The sequence below is a fragment of the Salmo salar genome, chromosome ssa28, assembly GCF_905237065.1.
Source record: "Salmo salar chromosome ssa28, Ssal_v3.1, whole genome shotgun sequence".
NCBI classification, from domain to species: domain Eukaryota; kingdom Metazoa; phylum Chordata; class Actinopteri; order Salmoniformes; family Salmonidae; genus Salmo; species Salmo salar.
The window spans coordinates 37,094,137-37,106,926 of NC_059469.1; the positions used below are offsets into that span (position 1 = coordinate 37,094,137).

The 12,790-nt window shown below is 45.3% G+C and overlaps 1 protein-coding gene across 1 annotated transcript; it reads left to right on the top strand.

Annotated features, from left to right (window-relative positions):
• The first annotated feature begins 3,287 nt into the window (after positions 1–3,287).
• On the top strand, positions 3,288–12,381 carry tbxtb (T-box transcription factor Tb). The gene is made up of 8 exons (XM_014180398.2): positions 3,288–3,641; positions 4,397–4,661; positions 5,344–5,478; positions 5,716–5,777; positions 5,965–6,023; positions 6,314–6,475; positions 10,865–10,997; positions 11,633–12,381. The coding sequence occupies exons 1-8, from the start codon at positions 3,436–3,438 to the stop codon at positions 11,919–11,921; spliced, it is 1,311 nt and encodes a 436-aa protein (XP_014035873.1). The 5' UTR covers positions 3,288–3,435; the 3' UTR covers positions 11,922–12,381.
• Positions 12,382–12,790: the final 409 nt, after the last annotated feature.

Here is a 12,790-nt window from a genome sequence, read left to right on the forward strand (position 1 = left end):
ATATAGTCTCCACATTGACTCTGTACCGGTACCCCCTGTATATAGTCTCCACATTGACTCTGTACTGGTACCCCCTGTATATAGTCTCCGCATTGACTCGGTACCGGTACCACCTGTATATAGCCTCCACATTGACTCTGTACCTGTGATCTGGCTGTTGATCTGGCTGTGTCAAAACTACAGTCAGGTTTTATAGCTATGCAGTAATCCCTTGCTGATTTAAAACTTGTGCTTAAGATGGGCAAAATGAAATACTGTTGTTTTAAACTGTGGTGAGAATGTTTCAGATGGACTACATGTTCACTCATTAGACGGTTCTCCAATCGAACGTGTTCCCGCATATAAATACTGATGCATTTTGGATTGATGTGGATTTGACGTTTATAAAACATATAGATGAGCTGGTTGAGAAGATAAGATTTAAAGTTGTCTTTTTCTACAGAAACAGATGGTTCCTTTCCCTAAGCAGTAGGAAGCAGATTATTCAGTCAACCTTTTTATCTGTTGTTGATTATGGTGATATTATTTATCAATGTGCAGCTGCTACTACTCTTAAACCTTTGGATGCCATCTACCATAGTGCCCTTCGTTTTGTTACAGGTTTGATACCCATCACTGTATCCTGAATCAAAAGGTATTCTGGACTTCACTAAAGACCCTTAGATCTATACATGACTCCCTTTTTGTTTACACGGCCCTACTTCATAAACTTCTGTCTTATCTAACTTTGCTGTTGAAGTATAGACACCTGAGTTACCTAACCCCGTTCACAGGATTGGTTAACTCTTGAGATTCTTAACCCCGTTCACAGGATTGGTTAACTCTTGAGATTCCTAACCCCGTTCACAGGATTGGTTAACTCTTGAGATTCTTAACCCCGTTCACAGGATTGGTTAACTCTTGAGATTCTTAACCCCGTTCACAGGATTGGTTAACTCTTGAGTTACCTAACCCCGTTCACAGGATTGGTTAACTCTTGAGGTTCCTAACCCCGTTCACAGGATTGGTTAACTCTTGAGATTCTTAACCCCGTTCACAGGATTGGTTAACTCTTGAGATTCCTAACCCCGTTCACAGGATTGGTTAACTCTTGAGTTACCTAACCCCGTTCACAGGATTGGTTAACTCTTGAGTTACCTAACCCCGTTCACAGGATTGGTTAACTCTTGAGATTCCTAACCCCGTTCACAGGATTGGTTAACTCTTGAGGTTCCTAACCCCGTTCACAGGATTGGTTAACTCTTGAGATTCCTAACCCCGTTCACAGGATTGGTTAACTCTTGAGTTACCTAACCCCGTTCACAGGATTGGTTAACTCTTGAGATTCCTAACCCCGTTCACAGGATTGGTTAACTCTTGAGGTTCCTAACCCGTTCACAGGATTGGTTAACTCTTGAGATTCCTAACCCCGTTCACAGGATTGGTTAACTCTTGAGATTCCTAACCCCGTTCACAGGATTGGTTAACTCTTGAGATTCCTAACCCCGTTCACAGGATTGGTTAACTCTTGAGATTCCTAACCCGTTCACAGGATTGGTTAACTCTTGAGGTTCCTAACCCCGTTCACAGGATTGGTTAACTCTTGAGGTTCCTAACCCCGTTCACAGGATTGGTTAACTCTTGAGTCCTACCTCGCCCTCAGGATTGGTTAACTCTTGAGCCTAACCCCGTTCACAGGATTGGTTAACTCTTGAGATTCCTAACCCCGTTCACAGGATTGGTTAACTCTTGAGGTTCCTAACCCCGTTCACAGGATTGGTTAACTCTTGAGGATCCTAGGGTTTACACCGAGCCAGGTAAATCTGCTTTTAGTTTTAATCTTTAGTTTTAATTTTTTAACTTTTTGTTTTATTGCTATATCCATTTCATCTGGATGTTCTGGTGTCGTTAATTTAAAGTATTGATTGGGGATTTATTTGTGGAGGAATGTAACTGTTTTTATGGGTGATTTGTGATGTTTTATTTGTGCTTAGCATGACTGTGTTTTTGTATATATATATATATATATATATATATGAATAAATAATTGTGTATAATGTGTATATTTATATTGTATTATACAGAGTGCGTTTGGAAAAGATACCTAGTGTTAGGTCTACATATGTCTTCCCTGTCGAAATAAAGGCTAAATAAAAATGTAACTACCAATTATTTGAAGAGAAATACAACACATGTAATGTGTATTTCCTAGAATAACAAAAAAGTACATGTGATGACGTTGAATCAACATGGAAAACTGTTTGGTTTTGAAAAAAAGTAATCAACATAAGAGAATTTGGTCTTTTTTTCCCCACACAACTTTTAACCTAAATTCAATGACATAGTGACATTGTTTTGTTGTTTGTTGTTAATTTCACGTTAGTTAAAAACTCAACCAAATGTAAATTATAACTGGATGTTGAACTGTCTGTTCCCAGTGGGTTTCTGCTAACTGGACGGATTGGTTCTAATTGCGAATAATTTAGCAGAATAATAAAACTTACTGAGAAGTGTTTTTTTGTTGGTCACAGACTTGTTTCTATACATCCCCTTCTATTGTTTAAAGGTGTGTGTTATGGCCTGGTCTGTATTTCCTGCGTTTTGTCACCTACCCGACCACTTCCCAGGCCTTGAAACGAATAAATATCTGTAATAACCTTCATCGTGGGAAATGGTTTGGAAATTATTTCAGTTGTTAAAAGTTTTGTAGAATAAAACAGAACTATGAATTTATAAGTAAAAGCAGCAGCAGCAGCAACAAAAAAAAAACAACGTTTTTTAAAATAATGTAGTAAAATATAAAGTGTTTAATTAGAGGAAAAGTTCAAGTTTGTCTTTCGCATAGAAAGTGTCACAAGTGAAAACGTTTTTAACTAATTTAATAAAAAGATATATTCGGTCTATCAAGTTAGACTAGAGTTTGATCATCAGTCCCTACCTATATGAACATAGGCCTTGAGTCATTTGAGATTGGGTGAAACTGTAAAGAACATTTGAAAGAAATACCTTAAAGTTAAAATCCCTCGGTTTCATTCTGCAGTTCTTTGATATAGGCTTCTACGTGTAAATATTGACAGATTGAAGTAATAAAGCAATTAAAATTGGCTGGTGAGCAATCGACTTCAGACACATGACCCACCCTTCCTGTAAGCCATCCTTCCTGTAAACCATCCTTCCTCCCTAATCCTACTGATATAGTATAGCCGCGTACAACCAATGGCTGACCAGACGGCATACAACAAAGCGAAGACCAGCCAACCAGCGATGGCACAAAGATATATCTGTTTATTGACTGTTATTTCGGAATATATATTCGGAAACTTGCAATGGAGTGGAGAATATTGGATATATTCAAGTGGATTCGATATATAGCCTATTTGAGAGCGACCAATTTTTTGTTTTCTTAATCTCAAAGTGTAATAGGTCATTTGTTCAACCCTGGAGCTGTTGGATAGAATGGCCTCAGGTGGTGGGGATGGCCCGGGGAAGGTCACACAGTACCGGGTGGACCACCTCCTCACTGCCGTGGAGAACGAGCTACAGGCGGGCAGCGAGAAGGGCGATCCCACGGAGAGACAACTCAAAGTCGGCTTGGATGAGAACGAACTGTGGCAGAAGTTCAAGGAACTCACGAATGAAATGATAGTAACCAAAAACGGCAGGTAATTACATTTAATTGACATGTGTTTTATATACATGTATATATTGTATTATTGTTGGTTACTTTAGGCGTATTATTTATGGTTCGGTTACCTGCCAAATGTATAGCCTTTTTTTTTTACAACGGGTAAACGTCTTAATTTATATGGTGAAGAAAGCAGGTAGGCCTATATATTTGTTTATTTTTTAACCGGGCAAGTAAGAATAAATTCTTATTTTCAATGACGGCCCCAGGAACAGTGGGTTAACTGTCTTGTTCAGGGGTAGAACGACAGATTTTTACTTTGTCAGCTCAGGGATTCGATCCAGCAACCTTTCGGTTTGTTATTGGCCTAACGCTCTAACCACTAGGCTACCTGCCACCACAACAGCCGTAGGATTATATCACAAATAAATAGTATTAAACGCGTCTATAACATTGCTATGATATCACAGTAATAAAGGAAACCAGAATGCACACCTTCATTCTGCTTTGCTTTATCTTGGCCAGGTCGCAGTTGTAAATGAGAACTTGTTCTCAACTTGCCTACCTGGTTAAATAAAGGTGAAATAAAATTTAAAAAATACAAATCCATGCATTATATTTACAGTTTTCCTGTACCACCCAGGTTTATTAATATTCACATGGCCTATAAAGTGAACCAATCGTTCGCTTGACATTAGTGTCAATGATGCCCTGTTGTACAATAGATTATAGCTATTGAATGACTAGATGAGATAACAACACCTTCTATTATATTTTCCTTTGTATTTCAAGACGCATGTTTCCGGTGCTGAAAGTGAATGTTTCTGGGTTGGATCCAAACGCCATGTACTCGTTCCTGCTGGACTTCGTGGCTGCGGACAACCACCGGTGGAAATACGTTAACGGGGAGTGGGTTCCCGGGGGTAAACCCGAGCCTCAAGCCCCGAGTTGCGTGTACATCCACCCGGACTCGCCAAACTTCGGTGCCCACTGGATGAAAGATCCGGTGTCATTCTGTAAAGTCAAACTCACCAACAAACTCAATGGAGGAGGCCAGGTTAGGGTGATTTTCAGTTTTAGCACTTTAAATGTCATTTTATAAACTTTTGAGCGGTTTAGGGTTTTTTTCTTCAATGATTGTGATAAAAATTTAGATGAGAAAACATGTCAAGTTATGGAATTGATCCTAAATGTATAATAATAATTTATACAACCCGTGGGTCTAATCCTGGAGGCTGACTGGTTAAAACCGCACTCCAGCCGGTCTATTCCAATAATTACCACCGGCTAAATATATGACGTTAAATACCGATTTACTCTGTTCCGTCTGACTGTGCAATTCACTGTCTCATCAACCCAGGCAGGGACTTCAGAAACCATCTAGACACAGCAGAGATTTCTATAAACTTTGCTGTCTGTATCTCTGACATTTGCAACATTGTTTTAATATTGAAATGAATCTCCAGCTGTCCTCGATTTAGTCTCGGGCCTAACGACACCGGTGCCAATATATCCTCCAAAAACACCCGACTTCTCGTGAATTATCACTTAAATAATATAATATATTCCATTCAGAAGACGTTTTTATCCAAAGCGAGTTACAGTCAAGCGTGTATACATTTTAGAGTATGTAGTCACGAGAACACCGGTCAATCAAAATGTACATTAAAATAAATAATCTATTTCTAACTGTAAAATAAAGCCGATTATTTAACTTTTTTTTTTATACATTTTTTCAGATCATGTTAAACTCGTTGCACAAATATGAGCCACGTGTCCATATTGTGAGCGTCGGAGGACCGCAGAGAATGATCACGAGCCACTCCTTCCCGGAGACGCAGTTCATAGCCGTCACTGCCTACCAGAACGAAGAGGTTAATACATTATTTTATAAAACACTCTAATGTTAATAATAATGTGTGGTTTGTTGTTCATGTATAACATTCCAATACTGTATACTTTGAAGTACACAACTGTTGTAGACATTTTGTTTTGGTCGTCTTAGGTGAGAAGATATCAACAACAACAAAAATCTTGTTTATTGAGATTCGTTATTTTGTTATTAGGTTTTTTTCACCAATTTTGCATTGTATTTTCACTCCACATTTTAGATAACCGGTCTGAAAATCAAATACAACCCGTTTGCCAAGGCCTTTCTGGATGCTAAAGAAAGGTATGGCAGTCCATTTCCGTCCATTAGAAATATATATGTAGTTAGATTTGATTTAGAATATATTAGTATATATTTAGTTAGATTTGATTTAGAATATATTAGTGATTCTAGACTACATTATGTGTTTGCTGGTAGATTGAGAACCAGTGTTCCACAGACATGCTCTGATTGAAATTCTTCCCCACAGAACTGATCATAAAGACTTTATGGATGACAGTGACAACCAGCAGTCAAGCTACTCTCAATGTAAGTCTTTTTGTGAACAACTTTTTATTAAACATTTTAAATAAAGAATGGGATTGATACATACAAGAGAGTTTACAGACAGCACATTGGAAATGTAAACGCTAACTAAGTATTTTACTTAAATTCTTTATTTTTTAGATCTCAATTCTTCAATTTGACACATTAAGCACATCAACTGCAGTTGTAAAAAAAAAAAAATAAGTTAAAAATAAATGTGGTGTATTTATCAAATAGAAGATATAAAATAACTCCATGTTTCCCTGTGTTCCTGTGGGCTCACCACACTACAGTGAGTGGATGGTTCATCCCAGGACCTCCTGCTAGCCCTCACACGCAGTTTGGGAGCCCACTGTCCCTGTCCTCGTCCCACGGCTGTGACCGCTACTCCACCCTGAGAAACCATCGCTCTGCACCGTACAGCAGCCCGTACACCCATCGGACCAACTCACCTAGTGAGTGTCTCGCTCTCCTGTCCTCCACCCCCTCTCTACCCCCTCTCCTGTCCTCCACCCCCTCTCTACCCCCTCTCCTGTCCTACACCCTGTCTCTACCCCGTCTCCTGTCCTCCACCCCCTCTCTACCCCGTCTCCTGTCCTCCACCCCCTCTCTACCCCCTCCACCACCTCTCCATTCCTCCACCCCCTCTCCACTACCTCTCCTGTCCTCCACCCCTCTCTACCCCCTCCACCACCTCTCCATTCCTCCACCCCCTCTCCACTACCTCTCCTGTCCTCCACCCCCTCTCCTGTCCTCCATCCCCTCCCCTCAGCTACCAACACCCCTTCCCTTCCCTCCTCCTCCACCTCTACCCATCCAGGACACAGCTACCAACACCCCTTCCCTTCCCTCCTCCTCCACCTCTACCCATCCAGGACACAGCTACCAACACCCCTTCCCTCCTCCTCCACCTCTACCCATCCAGGACACAGCTACCAACACCCCTTCCCTTCCCTCCTCCTCCACCTCTACCCATCCAGGACACAGCTACCAACACCCCTTCCCTCCTCCTCCACCTCTACCCTTCCAGGACACAGCTACCAACACCCCTTCCCTCCTCCTCCACCTCTACCCATCCAGGACACAGCTACCAACACCCCTTCCCTCCTACTCCACCTCTACACATCCAGGACACAGCTACCAACACCCCTTCCCTCCTCCTCCTCCACCTCTACCCATCCAGTACACAGCTACCAACACCCCTTCCCTTCCCTCCTCCTCCACCTCTACCCATCCAGGACACAGCTACCAACACCCCTTCCCTCCTCCTCCTCCACCTCTACCCATCCAGGACACAGCTACCAACACCCCTTCCCTCCTCCTCCACCTCTACCCTTCCAGGACACAGCTACCAACACCCCTTCCCTCCTCCTCCACCTCTACCCATCCAGGACACAGCTACCAACACCCCTTCCCTCCTCCTCCACCTCTACCCATCCAGGACACAGCTACCAACACCCCTTCCCTCCTCCTCCTCCACCTCTACCCATCCAGTACACAGCTACCAACACCCCTTCCCTTCCCTCCTCCTCCACCTCTACCCATCCAGGACACAGCTACCAACACCCCTTCCCTCCTCCTCCACCTCTACCCATCCAGGACACAGCTACCAACACCCCTTCCCTCCTCCTCCACCTCTACACATCCAGGACACAGCTACCAACACCCCTTCCCCCCTCCTCCTCCACTTCTACCCATCCAGGACACAGCTACCAACACCCCTTCCCTCCCCTCCTCCTCCTCCACCTCTACCCATCCAGGACACAGCTACCAACACCCCTTCCCTCCTCCTCCACCTCTACCCATCCAGGACACAGCTACCAACACCCCTTCCCTTCCCTCCTCCTCCACCTCTACCCATCCAGGACACAGCTACCAACACCCCTTCCCTCCTCCTCCACCTCTACCCATCCAGGACACAGCTACCAACACCCCTTCCCTCCTTCTCCACCTCTACACATCCAGGACACAGCTACCAACACCCCTTCCCCCCTCCTCCTCCACTTCTACCCATCCAGGACACAGCTACCAACACCCCTTCCCTCCCCTCCTCCTCCTCCACCTCTACCCATCCAGGACACAGCTACCAACACCCCTTCCCTTCCCTCCTCCTCCACCTCTACCCATCCAGGACACAGCTACCAACACCCCTTCCCTCCTCCTCCACCTCTACCCATCCAGGACACAGCTACCAACACCCCTTCCCCCCTCCTCCTCCACTTCTACCCATCCAGGACACAGCTACCAACACCCCTTCCCTCCACCTCCACCTCTACACATCCAGGACACAGCTACCAACACCTCTTCCCTCCTCCTCCACCTCTACCCATCCAGGACACAGCTACCAACACCCCTTCCCTCCTCCTCCTCCACCTCTACCCATCCAGGAAACAGCTACAAACACCCCTTCCCTCCTCCTCCTCCTCCACCTCTACCCATCCAGGACACAGCTACCAACACCCCTTCCCTTCCCTCCTCCTCCACCTCTACCCATTCAGGACACAGCTACCAACACCCCTTCCCTCCTCCTCCACCTCTACCCATCCAGGACACAGCTACCAACACCCCTTCCCTCCTCTTCCTCCACCTCTACCCATCCAGGACACAGCTACCAACACCCCTTCCCTCCTCCTCCTCCACCTCTACCCATCCAGGACACAGCTACCAACACCCCTTCCCTTCCCTCCTCCTCCACCTCTACCCATCCAGGACACAGCTACCAACACCCCTTCCCTCCTCCTCCTCCACCTCTACCCATCCAGGACACAGCTACCAACACCCCTTCCCTCCCCTCTTCCTCCACCTCTACCCATCCAGGACACAGCTACCAACACCCCTTCCCCCCTCCTCCTCCTCCACCTCTACCCATCCAGGACACAGCTACCAACACCCCTTCCCTCCTCCTCCACCTCTACCCATCCAGGACACAGCTACCAACACCCCTTCCCCCCTCCTCCTCCACCTCTACACATCCAGGAAACAGCTACAAACACCCCTTCCCTCCTCCTCCTCCACCTCTACCCATCCAGGACACAGCTACCAACACCCCTTCCCTTCCCTCCTCCTCCACCTCTACCCATCCAGGACACAGCTACCAACACCCCTTCCCTCCTCCTCCACCTCTACCCATCCAGGACACAGCTACCAACACTCCTTCCCTTCCCTCCTCCTCCACCTCTACACATCCAGGACACAGCTACCAACACCCCTTCCCTCCTCCTCCACCTCTACCCATCCAGGACACAGCTACCAACACCCCTTCCCTCCTCCTCCACCTCTACCCATCCAGGACACAGCTACCAACACCCCTTCCCTCCTTCTCCACCTCTACACATCCAGGACACAGCTACCAACACCCCTTCCCTTCCCTCCTCCTCCACCTCTACCCATCCAGGACACAGGTACCAACACCCCTTCCCTCCTCCTCCACCTCTACCCATCCAGGACACAGCTACCAACACCCCTTCCCTCCTCCTCCACCTCTACCCATCCAGGACACAGCTACCAACACTCCTTCCCTTCCCTCCTCCTCCACCTCTACACATCCAGGACACAGCTACCAACACCCCTTCCCTTCCCTCCTCCTCCACCTCTACCCATCCAGGACACAGCTACCAACACCCCTTCCCTCCTCCTCCTCCACCTCTACCCATCCAGGACACAGCTACCAACACTCCTTCCCTTCCCTCCTCCTCCACCTCTACCCATCCAGGACACAGCTACCAACACCCCTTCCCCCCTCCTCCTCCACCTCTACCCATCCAGGACACAGCTACCAACACTCCTTCCCTTCCCTCGTCCTCCTCCACCTCTACACATCCAGGACATAGCTACCAACACCCCTTCCCTCCTCCTCCACCTCTACCCATCCAGGACACAGCTACCAACACCCCTTCCCTCCTCCTCCACCTCTACCCATCCAGGACACAGCTACCAACACCCCTTCCCTCCTCCACCTCTACACATCCAGGACACAGCTACCAACACCCCTTCCCTCCTCCTCCACCTCTACCCATCCAGGACACAGCTACCAACACCCCTTCCCCCCTCCTCCTCCACCTCTACCCATCCAGTACACAGCTACCAACACCCCTTCCCTTCACTCCTCCTCCACCTTTACACATCCAGGACACAGCTACCAACACCCCTTCCCTTCCCTCCTCCACCTCTACCCACCCAGGACACAGCTTCCAACATCCCTTCCCTTCCATTCCACCATTAACAAGAAAGTCAAACAAATGTGGCTGACCAGGAGATGTTCTGCATTCCTCTGGTCTTTGTGAGAGCAGGACACTGAGAGTTGTAAACAGCTGGTCTTCCAACAGGGAAGGCCTGGACAGATGCATTAGTCAGTCATCCTCATGTTCTTCAGCCAGTACTGTGTATGTGGACGTGAACTAAAGAAACCCCTAGAATTACATTTAGTAGAAAGCAATTGACTGGATTCAAAGCCTCTTTTCACAGAGAGAGAACTACAGAATATATATATATATATATCTGTATCTATATCTATCTATCAGAAGATATGTTTCTTTCTGCACTTCTTTTGTATGACCTCAAACCCGAACGACGCTGGGCCAATTGTGTGGGACTCCCAATCACCGACCGGATGTGATACAGCCTGGATACAAACCAGAGACTGTAGTGACGCCTCTTGCGCTGAGATGCAGGGCCTTAGACCGCTGTGCCAGTCGGGGGTCTCAACAGGACTAACTAACTGACTTACTATTGGTGCAGGTCCCATGGTCTGGTGAATTAGACAACAGAGATCCAGGTTATCATTTTGTCTCCCCTGTTGTTTCTAATAAATCTTTAAAATAAAGTCATGATTGGTTGTGTTGCAGCTGGTTACTCTGATATGTCCTCTGGCTGTCTGCCCACGCTGCCCTCCCATGACAACTGGTCCAGTCTTCAGATGTCTTCCCACTCCACCATGCTGCCCGTGACCCACTGTAGCGCCACTGGGACCAACTCCAGGTCGGTGGACTCAACACACCTCTCCTGCTGCCTCATTTTCTCTCTCTCTCTCTCTCTCTCTCTCTCTCTCTCATATGAATGTGTCACGTAAGGGTTATGAATGTGTTATGTAAGGGTTATGAATGTGTTATGTAAGGGTTATGAATGTGTTATGTAAAGGTTATGAATGTGTTATGTAAGGGTTATGAATGTGTTATGTAAGGGTTATGAATGTGTTACGTACTGTTATGAATGTGTTACGTACTGTTATTGTGTTATGTAAGGGTTATGAATGCATTATGTAAGGGTTATGAATGTGTTATGTACTGGTTATTAATGTTTCACGTAAGGGCTATGAATGTGTCATGTACCGGTTATGAATGCATTATGTAAGGGTTATGAATGTGTCATGTAACGGTTATGAATGTGTTATGTAAGGGTTATGAATGTGTTATGTAAGGGTTATGAATGTGTTACATACTGTTATTGTTTTATGTAAGGGTTATGAATGCATTATGTAAGGCTTATGAATGTGTTATGTAAGGGTTATGAATGTGTTCATACGTACTGTAGGTATCTTTCAAGTAAAGAATTACCATGTATTTCACGTGAAACTGACATAGTCTTCTGTTCTCGCCTGTCCTCTCTGTATCCAGCCAGTACCCCAGCCTGTGGTCCGTCAGTAACCCGTCCCTGACCCCTGTCTCCCAGTCGGGGGAGATGTCCAACAGCCTAGGCTCCCAGTTCCTGCGAGGCCCCAGTAGTAGCCACTATCCTGGGCTGTCTCACTCTGTCACAGCGCCACCTGGTGGATCCCCGCTGTATGACTGCAGCACGGCCACAGAGGTGCATGATAGTACGACACTATCGCATTATGATACGACGCCGCACGGTCACACGCGACTGACTACAGTATGGACTCCTGTTACACCTCCTTCAATGTAGGGAGGGAGGGAGAGAGAGAGAGACAGAGAGAGAGAGAGAGAGAGATGCATATATGCAGACAGACAGACAGGCAGGCAGGCAGACAGCGTAATACAATGAATGCCCATGTTTTGTGAAAAAAGCTTGATAGTAAAAATGGATTGTGATCTGTTAGCAAAACAAAGGCTTTTATTGAGCTTGTATCGGCTCATATTTATAAAAAAATTTTACTGCTATTTTCCCAGGTGATAAATGTCTTCAGCTTTTATCCATTGAAAGAAGTACACATCTAACGTGTTGTTTCTATAGTGTAAATATTAATATGATTATATTAACCACCTCCGAATGGAGGTTGACCATGTAAATAGATAACATAAAATGTTGCTGTTTGTTTTACAAAATTTGTCTGAGAAAATGTTTGTAAAATGGTACTGTAGTGCGTACTGTAATGTAATCAATTAAAATGTCTTACTAGATCTTATCCTAGATTTGTCTACAATTACCTTTTTTATTTTGTTCTATTGATTTACTAAATCGAGACCGGTAGTCAAAGTTTGCACATTTAGGAAGCTTGTGTAGGATAGCAATGTCAATTATGGAAGCTTGTGTAGGATAGTAATGTAAGTAGGATGGTAATGTACATTTAGGAAGCTTGTGTAGGATAGTAATGTACATTTAGGAAGCTTGTGTAGGATAGTAATGTACATTTAGGAAGCTTGTGTAGGATAGTAATGTAAATCATGGAAGCTTGTGTAGGATAGTAATGTAAATTGTGGAAGCTTGTGTAGAATAGTAATGTACATTTAGGAAGCTTGTGTAGGATAGTAATGTACATTTAGGAAGCTTGTGTAGGATAGTAATGTACATTTAGGAAGCTTGTGTAGGATAGT